This window comes from Schistocerca serialis, chromosome 4, assembly GCF_023864345.2.
Source record: "Schistocerca serialis cubense isolate TAMUIC-IGC-003099 chromosome 4, iqSchSeri2.2, whole genome shotgun sequence".
NCBI lineage: Eukaryota > Metazoa > Arthropoda > Insecta > Orthoptera > Acrididae > Schistocerca > Schistocerca serialis.
Genome location: NC_064641.1, coordinates 408478157 through 408499629, shown reverse-complemented (window position 1 = coordinate 408499629; position 21473 = coordinate 408478157). Strand labels below are relative to the sequence as shown.

Below are 21473 nucleotides of genomic sequence, written 5' to 3'. Positions count from 1 at the left end.
TCGCCGGGGACAGTTAAGGTCTCACATCTTGGGTATTACTAAAAAGTTTCCGCTGTATTTAGTCCTTTAGTTTCAGATCAATAACGGTTTCGTGGCTCTAAGAATCACATCTTCAGGTGAAAATCTGCATAATAATAAGTCAAGAAGGAATAACTGCACTAAGACATCTTCCCATATGATAATTTTCTAAAATTGTTTAAAGATTTTTAAAATTTCAAAAACTTTAGAAAAGTTTGCATAAGAATGTTAAAATATAATCAAATATTTTGAGGTTCTATTTTCCGTCAAAAGCTGTTCGCTTGACACAGTTTACCCAGATTACTTAGAATATCTCTCCATTTTGCTGTAAGCACTATTAAATCTTTTAAAGTAGTTTTTCACATGTTTTCTCCTTAACGCTGGGTCAGTGTGGTACAATTTGTTTAGACCATTTCCACAGTATTCGAGTGAAATCCATGCATCAGCCTGTTTTATTCATTGACATATGGTCTTTTAGCGGTGTTTATTTTGACGGACAGCGAATGTTAGGTGCGAAGCTCCAGGCTTTTTAGCTCTAATGTTTTGATAATGTGAATACAGGCATTTTAATATTCTTATACAATTTTTTTTAATGTTTTTAAACTATAAAGATCTTAAAATAATTTAAGAAAATCATCATATCAGTGGATGTCTCAGGGCAGTTATCCTTCTTGATTTATTGTTATGCAAATGTTGACTTGAAGTTGTGGCTCTTAATGCCATTTTCGTTACCTTAAAATTTTCAAAGGAAGTAGACTAACTGCGCGACTGCTACGGTCGCAGGTTCGAATCCTGCCTCGGGCATGGATGTGTGTGATGTCCTTAGGTTAGTTACGTTTAAGTAGTTCTAAGTTCTAGGGGACTGATGACCACAGCTGTTAAGTCCCATAGTGCTCAGAGCCATTTGAACCATTTTTTTGAAGTAGACTAGGCAAACCATGCCTAATGCTTTTTCTAAATCAGTAACTGCTGTGAAAGTAAGCTGTGTTTCTTCAACCTGTCTTCTAAGGTAAGTCCTAGGTTCAGTGTTGCCTCACATGTTCCAACATTTCTCTAGAACCGAAACTGATTATCCCAGAGGCCCTTCTACTGGCATGTTTCTTCGTTCTTTCACTAATATCCTGAAAAACAGATTCCATTACGAAGTAGACCGTTTCGCTGAAAATGTCTATAACTTAATGATGGAATAGCGAGGATTCAAAGATAATATTGCGTCGCAGTTATAGCAACAGTTATGCAGATATACGAGAATAGTCACCAGTAAGAAGTTTAAAAAACTATAGGTCTCCCTTTACTTGGTTGGTTTAATGAATTCATAGGTTGCAGGAAGGCGTCCACATACCACAAAGAGAACTAATAAAGCATTGCTATGTTCAAATCAACCTCAGGCCCAGTGACAGCTTCACTTTTTAATTGATGAAATAGTGGCTTCTCTTTTTGTGGTTAAGAAATAAAGAACACACGATGTGGGTCTCATGAGGAACTCATAGCGGTGGCAGAGAGGTTGGAGCAAGCAAAGAAATGTGGGGATGGTTTATAGCTCACTCACCGTCCATCCTGGAGGTGGCATTCCGCGCTCCAGCGGCAGCTGGCGCCGTTGCCGCCACTTGATTGGAATAGTGCGCTTGAAGATCTTCTTGCTCCACTGGAACTGCCTCTGGTGATCTTCCAACTGCGTGGTAGCCATAGTCGGGATATCCCTCCATAGAGGGAGCGAAGTGGTGTTCAGCTGCGTAGGGGTTGTGGTGGTAGGGCGAGGGCTCCACCAGCGGCGGGTGTATGGGCTGCACGTGGTGCAGGTAGGGCTGGTGGGAGGGGTAGCCACCCCCGCCCACGGCGGACAGCAGTGACTTGGCGGCCAGCAGCAGCGCGGCGCCCAGCGCCAGCTGGCTCAGCAGCAGTGCCTTCACCAGGAACAGCTTCACTGCCGTCACGCCGCCCATCACCACACTGGCGAGCACGAAGCCCAGCACCAGCGGCGCGATCACCTTACTTGCGCGCCGCATGTATCCTGGAAGCAGTCACACAGCATCAGCATTGAGGCACCAATGGAAGTTAACACACAACTTGCTGAAAGAAGAAATAGGCTATAAGAGCAAATAACAGAGACAAATAATATAGAAGATATGTCCAAGTGTCAATACAATTTACAAACCACAGGGATTCTTTGAGAAATGTGTGGGGAGACACTAATGCTTCCTTTCTATTTCTTTTGCTTCATCTGTCTTCTGACTAGTTTGATGTGACTCCCCATAATTTACTCTCTACTTTATTATTATTTATTTATTTACTACATTCTGGTGTGTTTCCGATGCTGTAAGATGCCTGTTTCTTGAGACGTTTTAAAAAGTTCTTCCTGTATCATGCTTGTTTTTGCAGTTTCTCCAGTGGACTGACACCTGATTTTCATAGGTCATGTCATAGTGTCTTCCAGCTATACGTTGACCTCTGTGCCCTGTTACACAATGCACTGTCCCTACATTCAGATACAGGACGTGCAACGAAATCGACAGGAACTAGTAAAAATGCCAAGAACACCCTTGAGTTTCAAAGCCGGAATAAAAAGAGCTAAGTCAGCATGTTAACGTAGTCACACCCTAAGCTCAACGCGTTAGTCATCTCCTTTTTGGAAGCACTATTTACGTCTTATGCTAATTATCCGCAGCTTGTGCGGTAGCGTTCTCGCTTCCAGCGCACGGGGTCCCGGGTTCGACTCCCGGCGGCACCAGGAATTTTCTCTGCCTCGTGATGACTGGGTGTTGTGTGTTTTTCATCATTATTGCCTCGCAAGTCGCCGTAGTGGTGTCAAAAAGAAAAGGACTTGCAATACCGCGGCAGAACTTCCCCGCATGGGGCCTCCCGCTCCACAATGCCATACGATCATTTCATTTGATTTTCTATTTACACTAAAGCGGCGAGGCAATGAACTGTTTCTGGACTGGGAAAAACCAACGACAATGGAACAAGGTAGATGATACACAACATCTCATCGTTGCAATGTATCTCTCTGCCAGCTCATGAGTGTCGATGATGAGATCTTGCATGTCCACTGCTCCTGAATGTCCAAGGCCAAGAGTCCTTTTTAAGTGGTATTGTCTGCAGACTGGTTGTCACAACAAATGTTTGAGTCAAGCAGTCATGGGCAAGTACCTCACTCCACATTACTTTGTTTTCTAACGTCAGTTTATGGTAAAAGCATCTCTGAAAAGGTAATTAATCTTCGCAGATGGTTTGGTAAATTGTATGGAAAATTAGCATTAGCAGGAACAAAGGCTGTGGAGTGCATGTGGCTGGAAGTTGTTAAGATGTAATGATGATTTAGCAGTAATACCGTTTATTAACAACACAGGTAATCAAGACAGTCACTAAACTATTGAGTAATTTGTCCTAAAACAATCAAACAAGAAAACAATAATATAACTTTATTATTAATAGTTCAAAGTAAATAATAATAATGCCTAAAAACAATATAAAATGTTCTGTGAGAGGAATACTAGTATCAATAGTTCACTATCACATTACAAGTCTCACAATTCATAAGGATTTCTAGCTCAGTTATACTCAAAATCCTTGATCAGAGACTAATGAACAAGCCAGCACTAAAACACTAAACTAAAAAAAAAGTATTACAAGTAAAAGTAAAATTACACAGAATAAATACGTTAACATAACTGATGTGTTACACTGCGACACAGTCTTAAGCTAAAAAATTACACAAATTCTAAACCTTCCTTGCAAACACACATGTTATATGGCAATATGAATAATATCAGGTGATAAGAATTTCGCTAGACCTTAAGATAGCTAAATCTCAGTTCTGGAAGTTATCATAATACCAACATCAAAACTTCATAATTTAAGAACAACATTTCTACAATGTAAAAACTAATTTTCCGTAAAGCCTTCCCACAAACGGTAACAATGAAACTAAATAAAGTAAGTAAGGTCACTGTGTCATTTATGTTGTATCTGAAGTCTCTTGTAGTAGATAGTGAACAACCACCAGCACCGTTTCAAAACACAACGAGCACACAACTAAGTCAATTAACTGTGGTAAACCACGAAATACGTAACAAGTATCAAAAGTTGCTAACCACACACTGCAATGATCTCTTGAGCAATATTATGTACAGAGCACTCAGCATTAAATACGTCAAATCTCTGTAAGTCTATCTTTATAGAGATGGTTAAGAGACCTCAGCTGTTCTGTATACACACATCAAAAAGAATTTTGCATCTGTACAGAAAACTTGAATAGAGATCAACAAAAACATAATTTTCGCAATTTTTACTGCCCATGAAAACCACACATGACATATTGTATCATCATACAGCGAGACTTTCAGAGGTGGTAGTCCAGATTGCTGTACACACCGCTACCTCTAATACGCAGTAGCACGTGCTCTTGCACTGATGCATGCCTGTATTCGTTGTGGCATACTGTCCACAACTTCATCAAGGTACTGTTGGTCCAGATTGTCCCACGCTTCAACGGCGATTCGGCGTAGATCCCTCAGAATGGTTGGTGGGTCACGTCGTTCTTAAACCTCCCTTTTCAATTTATCCCAGGCATGTTCGATAGGGTTCATGTCTGGAGAACATGCTGGCCACTAGTCGAGCAATTTCATTATCCTGAAGAAGTCATTCACAAGATGTGCACGATGGGGGCACGAATTGTCGTCAATGAGGACGAATGCCAAACCATATGCTGCCGATATGATTGCACTGTAGGTCGGAGGATGGCATTCACGTATCGTACAGCCCTTACGGCGCCTTCCATGACCACCAGCTGCGTACGTCAACCCCTCGTAATGCCACCCAAAACAGCAGGTAACCTCCACCTTCTTGCACTCGCTGGACAGTGTGTCTAAGGCGTTCAGCCTGACCGGGTGGCCTCCAAACACGTTTCCGACGATTGTCTGGTTGAAGGCATATGCGACACTCATCGGTGAAGAGAACGTGATGCCAATCCTGAGCGGCCCTTTCGGCATGTTGTTGGGCCCATCTGTACCGCGCTGCATAGTGTCGTGGTTGCAATGATGGACCTCACCACGGACGTCGGGAGGGAGTTGCGCATCATGCAGCCTATTGCGTACAGTTGGCATGAGCAAGGCATGTCATCGACAGTTCTTGTCTCTCTGTGTATCTCCTCCATTTCCGAACAACATCACTTTGTTTCACTCTGAGACGCCTGGACACTTCACTTGTTGACAGCCCTTCCTGGCACAAAGTAACAATGCGGATGCGATCGAACCGCGGTACTGACCGTCTAGGCATGGTTGAACTACAGACATTCCTGGGGGAATGACTGGAAATGGTCGGCAGTCGGAACACTTCCGTCTAATATGCTCATGCATGGTTGTTTACATCTTTGGACCGGTTCAGTGATATCTCTGAACACTCAAAGGGACTGTGTCTGTGATTCAGTATTCACAGTCAACGTCTATCTACAGGAGTTCTGGGAACTGGTGTGATGCAAGACTTTTTTTGATGTGTGTAAAACGTCGAATCAAAACATCTTCAGCCAGCTGCAGGTGTTATGTTTCGATATTTTAATCACAGCCATGTCTGTGCACTCCAGCACAATCATCCCGGGATTGAGCAAAACACCATCCGATCCACTATTCCTGTATCCAGCAGAGCTCTCTCGATATCGTCAGCCATCAGCTGCCACTCAGATCCGCAAGTGTATGTTTTCAAACTAGGCTGCACCTTTGCGCCCAGATTACAGGGGCTACTCTGTCCTCCTGGTACACTGTTATGCTACTATAATTTGCCAGGAGCCAATCACCACCTGTCACCGCAGCCACACACTCCAAGTCTACAGAACCACTGCTCCCCACACCTGTTGGCCCCTGCTCCTTGCATACGGGGCAGCTCGATTATGTTGTTAGTCGCCAAACACTAATCATCCGACAGGAGCATACTGAAAACCTAATCTCATTAAGATTCAGCGTAAACTTATTTGTTCGCTGATGCGACAGCTCCCTAGCAGGCTTTGCCGTCTGCTAGCCTGCTATATTACAAGAAGCTGTGCATGTTTTCTGTGATAGCTCCGTTGCTGCTTTCCTTATAAGGTTCTCTAAATGCTACCTTTGCTGCCCAGTCGGGAATCCTGCTTAGCGTCTGACACCTCAGCCTACAGCGTGGCAACTCGTGACAACGCTGGTTAACCCTCGAGACGAAACGAGCGTCACATGCCTGCTGGTCAATCTTCAAGCTTTCTCAAACGACTTTACAGAAACTGCTTAGTAAAAATATTGGTTCTAACACAATTGAAAGCTTGATTTGTGAGTTTCTTGACGAACTGCCTATTATTTCGTTGAAGGTCACAGTTATTGTCATATTTTGAGTATAAATAAAGCAGTGCAAGAATTTCAGAAAGTTCCCATTGAAAAATATGGGTCGCTACGAATTTGGGTTTGGTGCATGTTGTGAGATGTATTGCTGCATATGAACTGTAGTTAACACATTAAATTATTCATTGAACTTAAGGAGGATATCATTATCTGCCTCTGATCTAAAGAAACTGGTACGTATGTATAGCACAGAGTTCCAGTCAGATGTGCCAGAGTAAAAGCCACAACTAATTATTCTCTAACATCCATTGTATCTCATAAACGGTTTGAGAAATTGAAACTAGACTTTCTCAAACCATAACATGCAAAGAGAGGAGTATTTTACCATATGATTAATATGCAAAATTCTCATATCCACAACGATATTCAAGCAACTATATATATTTTCAGTGAAACACTATAGCTTTTAATGGGCATCGATAGCTGGTGTAACCAGAATTACTGCGGAGTTTGCAACAGTGTAAGTGAAGAAGTTATATGACTATTTTTAATGTCAGATTCAGCTTATTCATAAACTATGAATGTTTCTTATCCTCTGTTTATTGTTTAATAATAAACTGTTTCAGGATTCTTAAGCAATTTCAACTTTATTAGATTGTTGATGAGATGAATAGTTGGAAGTATACTAAGTTTTGGCAAAAGAAGCAGATTTTAACATGGCAACAAGAGAAGTCAGGTGTTACTAAAGTTCATCACTGAAGAAAAAAGGCATAAGAACTCCATTATTAATAATGAATGACCGTTGATGAGTCTGGCCAAAGGATTTTATTTCTGTATCTCAATCACCCGAGAAATCTGAAAACAATCAGCAGCCTATAGTAAGCCATCTTTCAGTTCCCATCCACATTCGAAGTGAAGGACTGTACCTTTCCACCACAAACATCTCTTACATCGACAAAGATACTGAAGCTGATTACACATTATTGAGTAGTGTAGAGGATTCTGCAAACTGAAACATTTTCATATTTCTCATAGCATTGAGATACAGAAACCAAATCCCCTGGTCAGGTTCAGTCCCAATCATTTATTATTAAAAATGCACCAGGATACAGAATTCTCAGTGTTTTACCTACAGAACTTCAACAAAAGAACTTCAACAAAAGCAGCGATTTATGTTGCCGAGATTTCTTATTCTCTTTTTCTTTTCTTGAAAGAAACGTCATCATTGATGAGTTTTAAATAATGTGTAACTTATACCCTCGCAATGACAAAATCTATTCCTTTTGACGGTGGAAATCCTACAATAGTACATTATTAAATTAGCAACTGAGGGTAAAACAAATAAGTAGTTTATGAAAATGGTCATAAAAATAAATGTCAGTTTCTTCATGTATATTGTTCAAACTCAAAGCAAGTTTCATTTCACCAGTTATTAGTGGCCCATCAAAATCACATTATTTCACTGAGAAACTCTATATTTGCCTGCATATCGCGCTGGATATGGTATTTTTTCAAATTACTCATGTAGGAAAATACTCTTCTTTTTGCATGTTATCATCTGCAAAATCTTATTTCGATTTTTCAAACTGTTTATGATATACGAGTGTGTTGTTAATATTTCATGCTGGCTGTTTCATTGGGGTTTGTGACCAGAACAAAGTGAAACACGTACAATCCATTTTCCTTAGATTGGTAATAGATAGTAAATACTTCCAAGTATAAAGAATAATTATAGGGCATAATCTCTCAGATAACGCCAGTTAACCCTCAAGACGAAACAATATGTCACGGCCCTCCCACTCGATCTTCGATCTTTCTCAAGAAATTTTATAGAAACTGTTTGAAAAAAATGATTATCACATATCTCAAAGCTTATTTTGTCACTTGTATGATGAACCACTTATGATTCCGTTAGTGGGCATAGTTACTGCAAGAAATTCGGAAAGTTTGCGTTGAAAAATAGGCGTCACTACACATTTGCATTTGGTGCATGTTAAGTCATCCATTGCTACATATAAAATGTAGCTCACATGTGTAATCATTCTTTAAAGGTTCAGAGTACTTGTTTGGCTCGATATTATGTAAAAACTAACACCTATTTCTTTCAGGCACTGTTTATAATGTATATGTTTTACAGATTTTTTGTTGATATCAGGTAATGCAGCACACTTTTTAAATAAATTATAAGTATTTTGAATATATTTGAACCTGCTTAGTGTTATTAAAATATTACAAAGAAATTGATGAAATTTCTTTCTAAAATGCTTCCTCAAATTGAGATACTATTTAATCCAATGTTATGCATTTGAAGGACACTAAATATTTACGAGATATACTTGATATGATGGCTGAGGTACTAGACCTATCTAATTTCACCTATTATGTATATTACAAGGATAAAAAATATCACGTCTTACATTTTAATTTTATAATTTCTTCCTAATAAAAATGTTATTTTTTGTAAAATTTACTTGATTCTGCAATAAAGCTTAGGTCTGCTACATAAGTATGTACTACTGCAAGTTACAGAAAGGAATTACAGCAATGCTTTATAAACTTTAGGAAATATTTGTAGCTGACTTCTGAAAAATACAACTTGTAGAATCATGGAACATATTTTGTGTTCAGACGTAATGACCTTTCTAGACTCTGAGAAGCTCATCTGCAGAAACCAGCACGGTTTTAGGAAACAGCGGCCATGCAAGACACAGCTGGCCCTCTTTGTGCATGATATACAACAGGCTTTAGATACCGGCTCCCAGGTTGATGCCATATTTCTCGACTTTCGAAAGGCGTTCGAGTCAGTTCCGCACTGTCGCTCTCTACAAAAAGTGCGCGCTTGCGGTCTATCCAATGACATATGCGGTTGGATAGAAAGTTTTCTAAGACAGGGAGAAGTATGTCGTCCTGAACGGGGTAACTTCAACAGAAAGAAGAGTAACTTCAGGTGTGCCTCAGGGCAGCGTAATAGGTCCTCTGCTTTTTACGATTTACATAAACGATCTGGCTGATGGTATTGACGGCGGCCTTAGACTATTTGACGATGATGCTGTAGTCTACAGGAAAGTAGTATCACACGAAAGTTGTGAACAAATCAATGAGGTTTGCAGAAAATAAATGCGTGGTGTAACGACTGGCAGTTATCTCTCAATGTTAGTAAGTGTAACCTACTGCGTATAACAAGGCAAAAATCCCCATTAATGTATGAGTACAAAATAAATGATCAGTCTTTGGAAGCGGTATCATCAGTCAAGTATCTGGGTGTGACTATTCGAAATGATCTCAAATGGAATGATCAGATTACACAAGTAACGGGTAAGGCGAACTCTACATTGCGGTTTATTGGTAGAATCCTGAAGCGATGCAGTCCTTCAACAAAGGAAATAGCTTACAATACGTTAGCTCGTCCAGTCTTGGAGTATTGTTCGTCTATATGGGACCCTTACCAATTGGGTCTGATTCAAGAGATTGAGAAGGTCCAAATAAGAGCGGCAAGATTCGTGACGTACATTTAGCCATCGCCAGAGCGTTACATATCTCATAGAAAGTTTGAAGTGGGACACACTTGCAGATAGACGACGCGCTAAACAGAAGGGGCTGCTCACTAAATTCCGAAATCCAATTTCCACCGAGGATATAGAGCGTATATTATTACCACCAACTTTCAAATCGCGTAATGATCATCATGATAACGGAAATAAGAGCTAGTACTGAGGCGTTCAGACAGTCATTTTTCGCTCGCGCGATCCGCGAGTGGAACAGAGGGGGGGGGGGGGGGGGGAATATGACTTTGGCGCGAATTGTGCCCTCCGCCACACACTGCTTGGTGACTAGCGGAGTATAAATGTAGATGTAGATGTAGAAATTGTGAATGAAGATGTAAGTCCAATTAAACTGTGCCTTAGAACATTCCTGAAGCATAGTCTTCATCCTGCAGCATTTCTTTATCTTCAGGCTTCCTCTTGGCATTGCTTTTAGCACTTCTTGCTTCTTTGGTAACTTGAAAAGCGAATCTTTCAGCTTCATGCACCTGTTGTCTATCACATGCAAGCAATATATCTTCCATATTAGAGCCACATTTTATGCGTAAATTTCTCAGGACTTCCAACCTTCCTATCACTCCATCATTGAAACATATCAGTGCATTTATTACAGCAACTTGCAATTTATTTAGTCCTTCAAAAACATTGTTGGTAATCTTTCCCATATGCAATGGTTGAAACTTTCATTTGTATTCTGAGTGCCCCCATAAAGACGTTTACTAAGCAGAACGGGGTCACTCATGTCTCTAAAAATTGGTTTTACTTCATTCATAACAGGCTCAGGACCACTTTCTTTGGCTTTTTGGTAGTCACACCAAGGATCTGCTCCTTTAGGGCAAAGTCTGTGAACAGGTTGGTCATCTGTGGACATCTTATGAAAGTAGGTGGCCCATACAGCTTTTCTCATTGCTGTAACATCATTCAGAGGTGCAGTACTTCTACTGGACAGTCCTTAATAACTCTGTAGAACGTCTATTTCAGTTTCTGTCAATCTGCCTCGGCCAGACAGAGATTTTCCACCAGATAGAAACTTTCCTTTCATTTCTCTTCTTAGCTTCCTCAGTGTAGCACCCACCCTCTTTTGCACACGTCCACAACACTCCAATTTTGTTACCAAAGTATCACCACAAACATTGAACACATTACTTTTTATTGAAAGCTTGAGTCCTCATCGCCTAGGTACTTCGTATATCTAAAGTTATAAACAGGCACCGACCTCTGAAATATTTGTAGAGCTCCATCATACTCCATACCTCCTTTTAATTCTAATTCTTAAAACACTTATGTTCAATATGTCCTTCAGTGTTACCATGGCAGGTGTGGGAGTACATAGATAAGCACTCAGCATCAACAACTTTTTCATTCTCCAGAGAAGTAGCACTTATAACACAATTTAAGCAACAATGTCCATGACGTTGCCATGTCCCATCAAGTGCAACAGCAATGTCCCTGGTTCCACTAATATTTACAGTTTCTTCTACTGCATATTTCATAGATGCTTTAGACACAAGCGTCAAGGCACCTAAAAGTATTTTTATGTACTTGCTGCACCTACTTGTAGGAGGAGGATGGTCGATCAAACCACAAAACGTTTGTGCAGCCTTTTTTCCTTTTCCTATTGGATGCATTGCATACACTAACTTCAAATTCACATCATATGAATTATGCACAATGTTCGATGTCATTTTCGAGGTAGATTTATTGCAGGATCTACACAGTGCAACTAATTTTGACGCTAAACCCTTCCTGCTGCTTTGTTGTTCAGTAATTTCCAGACAGCCTATACCATCACATCGTTTACATTTCGCCACTTCCTTTATCAAAGAAGATAAGATGCCCACATCAACAACAACAAATCCACTACAAACAGCGTCATTGTTTACAAAAAAAAAAAAATTGAATCACCAGAAGGCGTCCCATGTGGGTTTCTTCCATGAAGAACTGATACATAGGTTACTTTCAACAGCGTGGCTTGCTTTGTTTGTGAACTGGTTACCACAGAATTTCCTTTAATTGAATTTCTTGATGCATGGCAGAGTTCGTATTTATTGAACACTAAAGGATATGTACTTCCACAACTATATGTAGCAATTGGGCAACAAACATTCAGCAATACATGAACAAACTGCTTAAGCGAAGCATAAGTAAATACTAGCAAAAATAATCATTTACAGACACTATAAACGTGCACTGTTACCAACATATACAATGTATCGTACGTATAATCGCTGAAAACGGAAAGTTCACAGTTATTTTCGAAATAAGACTGGTTTCTGTAACAGAAATAAAGGGAGCATGGCGGCATACATAACCGTAACTTAAAAATTTGGTATATATAGGTCACTTCGCATTTGGAACCCTATAACGTACATATCAATGTAATCAGGAAAGACTATAGAATTTTAAAGAAGTCATAAAAATTCGTTTTTTCCACCATTTATAAGTACCCTGTATCCTTAAACAATGGAAAGTTCAGGTTGAAATATCAACACTGTTCAGAAAAGGATAGTTTACTACTCACCATAATGATGACATATTAAACTGTAGACAGGCACAACTAAAAGATTCTTATACAGTTAGCTTTTGGCCAAAGCCTTCATCCAAAAAGAAAACATACACATGTTCACACAAGTCAGCGCAGCTCACATCACGTGACCATTCTGTCTTGCGGCTCTGACCAGAAAACATTCTGACTGGGGCTGCTGGAAATAGCAGTAATGTGTTTGTGAAGTGTGCTTGTTTGCGTAGATGTGTGTGTGTTTTCTTTCTGAAGAAGGCTTTGGCCAAAATCTAAACGTGCAAGAGTCTTTTCGTTGTGTCTCTCTGAAAATTAATGTCTCATTTTTACAGTAACTAGCAACCTACTCTTTTCCTAGTATTGTTGTACATATTGCATCTTACCTGTCTTTCCTTATAGTTTATCCCCATTTTTCTTAGTATTTCGAAAATCTTGCTCCATTTTACATTGTCGAAAACTTTTGCAGGTCGACAAATCCTATGAATGTGTCTTGATTTTTCTTCAGGCTTGCTTTCATTATCTACCACAACGTAAGAAATGCTTTTGTGGTGCCTTTAACTTTCCTAACAGCACACTGATCGTCATATAACACATCTTCAATTTTCTTTCCCATTTTCCTATTTGTTATTTTTATCAGCAAGTTGTATGCATGTACTGTTAAGCCGATTGTGCGACAGTTCTCACACTTGTAGGTTCTTGCGCTCTTGGGAATTGTGTGGATGATGTTTCTCCATAATCTGATTGCACATCGCCAGTATTAAAGATTCTACACACCGAAGTGAATAGTAGTTTGTTTCCCCTCCCCTTAATGATTTTAGAAATTCTGGTAGAATGTTATCTATCCCTTCTGTCTTATTTGATTTTAAGCCTTCCAAAGCTCTTCTAAATTCTGGTTCTAATAGGGCATCCCATACCTCTTCCCTATCGAGTCCCGTTCCTTTTTCTGTCGCGTGAGATGAGTCCTTCCCTTCATAGAGTCCCTCAATGTACTCTTCCCACCTATCTGCTCTGTCTGCATTTAACATTAGAATCCATTTGCAGTCTTAATGCTACAGCACTTTGCTTATAATTTCATCAAGGGTTGTTTTGACTTTTCTACATGCTGAGTCAGTCCTTCTGACAATAATTTCTTTTCGATTTCTGCGCATTTTTCACGTAGCCATTTAGCCTTAGCTTTCCCTCACTTCCCATTTATGTCATCCCTAAGTGACTTGTATTTCTGCATTCCTGAATTTATACAGTTACAAAATAAATTTTATAATTTTGAAAGTATGCCATTTCTTAAAGTTTGCTTACATTTAGTTTTTACATTAAGATAATTTATTTCTGAAGATGTTGAATGTGTTTCTGAAATGTAATGATGATTCTCATTTAGATAAACAATAAAGTCCTGTTTGTCATTATGTAAATAAAAATTTGGAAAGTAATTTTGTCTTTGTGTCATTAGTTACAAATGATGTAAAAGAATCAAAACCAGACTACATTTTGCTTAGGTACATACTGCTCTTTGAATTTTGATCATTATAAAGTGAAATTTGTAGATAACTAACTTCTGCAGGACGACAATATCACATAGAAACAAAAACATCATTGATAAGAAGGTGGGCTCGCAATTAGTTGAACTCGGAACTAGCAGTAAATCTTGGTTTGTTATAGTGTGCAGTGCGAAATAAATCACTCATTCAAAAATTATGTCGGATTGCAGTTATACGTTCAGTGATATTTACGAAATCAGCCACTTGTTCTCCAACAATCATGAATAATACAATATGTTTGAGTCCACACATCTAAAACTAAATATTTAATATTGTGACTATGCTTCATTGTCTAACTGCTCAGAGATACAATTCTTTGTCGATGAATACACTACAACGTGTTACTGATGTTTTTATATTAATCAAAATTACAGTTGCCTATTCTACGTTATAACAAACTCAAAACTTAAGTGAGCACTGTGCTATGTCAGTCAGTTCACCCCAGAACAGCCTCAAACATGCAGTGCCATTATTTATTCATTCTATAATACCCATCACACTGTGGTGCACAGCCATAAGAAATAAATCATAACTTATTTTTCTTTACTCATCCAACGATCAACTGACAATGATATAGGATTTGTCAAGGTAACTCAACGCAGAAGAATAGGTCAGGATGTACAACACACAGCATACACAACGTGCTTTATGAGTGTAGAACAAGTAGTCTATGAGAAAAGGACAGGTGGTCGGCCGTGGCTTTGATTGACGAACCACCTCGATACTTGCCTCACTTGCCTTAGTGATTCGGAAACCCAAATCAAGATGGACATATAGAGAAATTCCATCCTTCCCAATATGAGTCCGTGTCTAACCACCTGTAATGCCTCATCTAGTAAGAGCCTATTATTTAATGTTCCTTAATTTACACAATTTGTTCCAGGTAACCTGTTGTCTATATTCCAGTCTCTGTTTCCCCATAGACTTTTTGCTGTCTGTGGTGCTTGTAATACCTTGCAACTTTTGCTATTATGTCTAAACACATGTTCGATCATCTGTTCTCTTGTTAGTGTTTTTCACATATTCCTTTACTCGCCGAACCTACTTAGAGACCCAATATTTCTTAATTTTCAACATATTTCAGTAAGCTATTTCTCAAACGCCTCGGTACTTTTCAGGTTTTGTACAGTCCATGATCCACGTTCACACAATGCACTGATTCAGATGTTCATTCTCAGGAACATCTTTTTAAATTGAGTTCCGTTTATAATACCAGCATATTTCATTGTGTAAGTGGTACTCTGTTATTTATGTTCCCTGATGATGATGATGTTTGGTTTGTGGGGCGCGTAACTACGCGGTCATCAGCGCCTTTACAAAGTTCCAATATTTTCACAGTCCAATTTTGCCACCGTCACGAATCACGATGATGATGATGAAATGATGAGGACAGCACAAACACCCAGTAATCGGGCAGGGAAAATCCCCATCCCGGTTGGGAATCGAACCCAGGGCTCCGTGATCCAGACGCAGCAACGCTAGCCACTAGACCACGAGCTGCGCACTTACTTCCTCTGAATTGTCCATCATGCGTTATTTTGATTCCATGGTATAACAATTCACCCATTCCTTCACTTAATAAGACAATAAATTTTATGACAGTTGAAGAACTCAACAGGAACTTTTGATGTGCGTTCTTAAATTTCGTTTTACATCGAAGACGTCACCGAAACTGAAATACTTCGATGAAGCATCTACCAGTAATTTGGAGCTACGACGTCCACTGTTGGTGGAAACTAAAAGAAATCATTAGTTGTAACGAAGCACGATTACACAAGAAAAACAACTGCACATGTACTAAGGAAGGGTATAAGTTACGACAAACAGATAACAACAGCCAGAATTGAAGCATTTTTCAATGTACCAGCGCTGACCGTCATGGGTTTTCACTCAACACGCCAGACTGCGACTACTAAAGGCATGAGGAAGTGTGATTGTAACATAACGTGTCTAATAGAATTTTTGCTTTTGGATTTTGAGTTTTTTTCCTTTTCATGAAAGTTGTTCGAAATGAAGTTCTGTCCCAAACACACACATAATTCAATCACGTTACCACTTTCCTTGGAAAATTCTATATGTACGATACGATACCACACTACAGAGTTCACTACACAACAACATTCGTTCCTTTGGTACTGCAGAACTATGCAAACCTTAAATAACTACATTTATGAATGCGTAGTAGAGGGTGTAACCGAAAGCAGGGTGTACAGTTTCGTACCCCTTGCTATTCCGGTACTGACATCCTATCTGTTTATACTCGTATAAATGCTGCCAAATATGTAAAATCTCAAACTAGTTGTAGGAAAAGGAATTTCTGTATTGTTAGTATCTTGATAGCGATAGGATGCATTCCCCGCTTGTGTTTATCAACAAACACAGACCACTGAGAGAAGCTTTTCTATTACAGGCATTCGTTCTATGGAGCCTGTGTTACTGTATGTCTAATATGTGAAATGATGTCGAAGTTATCAAACCTTAGGGACACTTATGACAAGAACAAAACGCGGTCATCAGATTGATAGATTTTTATGGTCTCTACCGTGGCCTCAGAATTACCACAGAAAAGTATAAAGAGGAAGCTGAAAATGACTAGTTGGGCACTTCATGCACATCGATAAAAACGTCAAACAATCCAAAGAAATGAAACTTGCTGGCAGATTAAAACTGTGTGCCCGACCGAGACTCGAACTCGGGACCTTTGCCTTTCGCGGGCAAGTGCTCTACCAACTGAGCTACCGAAGCACGACTCACGCCCGGTGCTCACAGCTTTACTTCTGCCAGTATCTCGTCTCCTACATTCCAAACTTTACAGAAGCTCTCCTGCGAACCTTGTAGAACTAGCACTCCTGAAAGAAAGGTTATTGCGGAGACACGGCTTAGCCACAGCCAGGGGATGTTTCCAGAATGAGATTTTCACTCTGCAGCGGAGTGTGCGCTGATATGCAACTAGAGAACTTGCCCGCGAAAGGCAAAGGTCCCGAGTTCGAGTCTCGGTCGGGCACACAGTTTTAATCTGCCAGGAAGTTTCATATCAGCGCACACTCCGCTGCAGAGTGAAAATCTCATTCTGAAAACATCCCCAGGCTGTGGCTAAGCCATGTCTCCGCAATATCCTTTCTTTCAGGAGTGCTAGTTCTGCAAGGTTCGCAGGAGAGCTTCTGTAAAGTTTTGAACGTAGGAGACGAGATACTGGCAGAAGTAAAGCTGTGAGTACCGGGCATGAGTCGTGCTTCGGTAGCTCAGTTGGCAAACAGTTGGCCTTTGGCTGTGCTGCGGTGAGGACGCGCTGTTTGTGTTCCTGCCGTGGAGTGAGCGCTCGTGTTGTTTACGTAGTACTCGGCCGTTTCGCGCGTGCCGTACTCAGCATATAGATCATTATGGCGCACCAATACAGAAAATCGACGCTCAAATTTACGTTCCGCAATGAATTTGCACGGCCCAAAGCACTCGAAGTCGAACGATTTCTACGAGAAGAAGTTAAAATCCCGGCGACCGACATTCTCGGCATTCACTTGTCCATTGTGAGTAGTATCGTATACGTCAAGATCATCAACGACGCAACATGTGAACGGATCCTTCGGGACACGAAACAGGGCCTCCGTTTCTGCCATGCTGATGGCAATGTGGGGACTGTGCACGTCGATTATTCTGGCATGGGACTTCGCACGATCAGAATTTTCGAACTTCCTTTCGAACTACCGGCGGAGGCCGTCGTGACAGCGCTGCGCCCCTACGGCACGGTCCATGATCATATTGCGGAAAAATGGACGCAATTCCAGACATATCCTGTGCTGAACGGCGTCCGCCAGGTTCGAATAGAACTTAAAAGACATGTACCTTCACATCTGAATATCGGTGGCTGCCGTGCCATCGTCATCTACGATGGGCAACCGAAGACCTGCTCTGGTTGTGGGAAGGAGGGACACCTCAGATTAGAATGTATGCAACGTCGCATCACTCAACTGCCGCCGGCTGAAGTGGGCCCGCCATCGCAGCCGACGCTGCTTCCTGTGACTTATGCAGCAGCCCTCACGACAGCTACTACTTCACCACAACAGCCGACATCCACTGTTGGGTCGCGGCTCCATGCTCCAATACAGGGCGATGATGACACACCCGTTCCACAAGATACGGATTCAACTCCGATGCCGCCGCCCCCGTCGACTGATAACAACATACATGACGATAGCATGGCCGTAGACTCGCTTATTGTGCCTACGGCTGCCTTTGTGCCGGAACGTCGTGACTCTTTGCCATCGTCTGACACAGAAGGACACACCAGGAAGCAACGCTCTCCGAAGCGACGGAAGCGGAGGCGTAGAGCAACTTCCGAACGGGATGCGACACAGCCTCCAGAGGATGACGATTCCACCTTCAATGACGACGCTACCACAGAGGCAGCCGCCATTTGCTGCAGTGTGACACCATCGAACGAAACTGAGGACAAACCACATGTATCTACAGTGGCAAACTCGGATGCCGAGCTGCAGGACAGATGCTGCCCACCACCTTCTGGAATGCAAGCACCCATGCCGTGTCCTGAGGAAGCTAGGGAGGCTGATCTTACTTTCAGTTCCCCGACGTGGGCGGATGACCACGACGACAACGGAACCATGCAAGTTACGCCAACAGGGCCCACGCCATTGGCGCCGACTCTCTAGCAAGGACTGCCGGTGAGGTTTGGGGGGATGCGGAGGTGTCAATACAGTCAGAAGCGTCATAGGTAATTCCAGTCTTAATGGATAACTTAACACCTGCGGTTCGGCAACAAGCTTATCGTATCGCCACGCTTAACCTCAACACGATACGAACGGCAGTGAAGATCCAGTTGCTGCGTGAGATGCTTCGTTCTTCGGATGTTGACATTGCCCTGTTGCAAGAAGTATATATAGCGGCCCTCCCCGTTTTCTACGGTTATGTGACATATGTGTCACCGGCGGACCGGAATGGCAGCGGTACGGCAATACTAGTGCGCGACGGAATTGCCATCGACGAAGTGACTTACCCTCCGTCAGGAAGGGGGCTGGCGATCACAGCACTGGGAACGCGCATCATTAACATTTACGCTCCATCAGGAACTGACCAACGCCGCGAACGATCGCTGTTCTACTCGGAGGATATCGCCCCCCTCTTTATCAGCCGCTTCAAGCAATATATCTTCGGGGGCGATTTTAACTGTGTGCTCCACCCCAAAGACCAAGTCCCACATTTCTCGACTTGTCAAGAACTTCGGCTCCTGATTCGAGATCTGCTTCTCACCGACACGTGGGAGACGGTGCACGGTGAACGTCCCGGGCCGACATACCTTACTAGTCACTCCGCCAGTCGCCTAGACCGCATTTATGTATCACGAGCTCTAGCGCCGGGAGTATTGGACGCCGAACGTTGGCCGCTTGCCTTCTCCGATCATAGCGCTTTCATATGCACACTCACTCTACAACAGCAGCGGGTATGGCGCAGCCGAGGACCCTGGAAGCTGAATGTGGCACATCTTCAAGCCCCGGAATGCCGTCAGATTATCGCCAACACATGGCTGGATTGCGAACGTCGTCTTCCCCGATACCCATCGACTCTAGCATGGTGGGTGGACTGTGCAAAACCAGCTTTTCGGCGTGTGCTAACACAATTCGGAAAAGATATCGCAGCTTGGCATCGTCACACATTGGACTTTTATTACATGATGCTTCGCGAACTCGACAGCCAACCACCATCTCCAAATCGACAAATGGAAAGCCGCCGAATTAAAGGTAAAATATTGTCTCTTACGAGGAAACGTTTGGAGGGGGTCGTAGTGCGATCGCGACGTCAAGACCGAGTGGAAGGAGAAAACCCGTCTATGCATCACATCGTGCTCGACAGCCGCCGACGCCGACAGCAGCTGATCACGGACCTCGTATTGCCAGGTGGTAGGGTCGTAATGACTCAGGCGGCAGTTACAGAAGCCTTCGCAGATCACTATCGCCGGTTTTACGACGAGGTGAATACAGAGGACGAGGGAGCGGACGATCACGACATACTGCAGCACGTGTCGCACACCCTCGACAATGCAGCAGCGGCGACGCTGTTAGGTGGGATTACACGAGACGACATCGTGGACGCGCTTAACAAGGGAGCACTCAACAAATCTCCCGGGCCAGACGGACTGCCGCTCGAGTTTTATCGTACTTTCCGCGATCTCATGATGCCCCAATGGATCATCATGTACCAAGAACTGATGACCCCCGGTTCTCACGTGCCACCTGCATTCGTGGAAGGTCTCCTAATACCGATACACAAGCCTTCCAGAGGTCGGACGGTCGAGGACTACACCTTTCACTGCAGGATATATGCTGATGACCTTCTATTACTTGTCCGATCTGGTGACGAGGTACGCTCGGTGATACAATGGATCAATCGCTATGGTTTGGCAGCGGGCAGCCTCATGAATGTGGCCAAGTCGGCAGCGATGCCCATTGGGAGAGGTCTACAGGAGGACGCTTTAGCCCCACTCCCACTCGTTAACAAGATCCGTTTCTTGGGCATAACATTTACACAGGATGTGCGCCGCACAGCTGCCATGAACTATGCACGAATACTACAGGCAATACGCACAGAAGTTCGCCGGAACTTACTTCGACGGATGGACCTCCTACAGCGTTAGGAATACCTCAACCTTCACGTGGCAACTAAGATGATCCACATGGCCCAGGTCCTACCGATACCGACAGCGATGGCACACAGACTGCAAGCAGCGTTTGGATATTACCTTACCGCCGGACACCTATTCAAAGTCCGCTACGAAACACTCACCCTCCCTCCGCTTGATGGCGGACTGGGACTTATAAATGTACGAGCGAGGGCTACAGCATTATACTTGTGCACAATGATGAAATTGTGGACCCACAAAGATGCTTCCCTTACGGGTCGTCTGTTAGACGAATTGCTTCCGGCGCCTCTTCTGCCACCTGTCACGGTTGCGCACATTACACCCTCACTCTCGCACCTCTCGGCATTTATTCTTGAGTATAGTTACGTGCACCCAGACCTTCCCAACACTCGCCCTCCCAAGGCGAGAGACTTTTACAGACTGCTGCTAAGGTCCATCCCTCGCAATGTGATTGAGAGGAAGAGCCCTACGACCCTATGGCCTGCAGTGTGGAGAGCGGTCCAGAAGTCGTTCCTCCCCACGCGGGTACGAGCCGCGTGGTACCAGGTGGTGAACGGGAAGGTTGTAACACGACAAAGGCTGCACGCTATTGGGATGGCGGATTCCCCCCTTTGTCCACATTGCCACCTCGTGGATACTGACGACCACCGTTTAATATGTGGATCGGCGTTAGAGGTATGGCTGCTAGTGCAGAAGATCCTCGCCCGCTACCTACGTATCGCGCCTCGCCCAATTGAGCCACGGCTCCTCCTTTGTCCAGAGGATACTTATTTCCCACCTGCGAAGACTCATGCTCTCACATGGTTTAAAGGCATGTCCATATACTACCTCTTTGGAGATGATGAGAAGATGGTGCTTGATTACTGGCAATTTCTCCAGGACAGTCATAGCACACTTGAGTGTACACCCCGA

At 42.6% G+C, this 21473-nt stretch overlaps 1 protein-coding gene across 1 annotated transcript in view; it reads right to left on the bottom strand.

The window, feature by feature from the left end:
• The window catches only part of LOC126474064 (uncharacterized), a 30927-nt gene that overhangs the window by 1250 nt on the left and 8204 nt on the right, over positions 1 to 21473 (bottom strand). The window contains exon 3 of the mRNA XM_050101474.1: positions 1568 to 2029. Coding sequence (XP_049957431.1) covers positions 1568 to 2029 — 462 coding nt within the window. The remainder of the gene's footprint in view (positions 1 to 1567; positions 2030 to 21473) is intronic.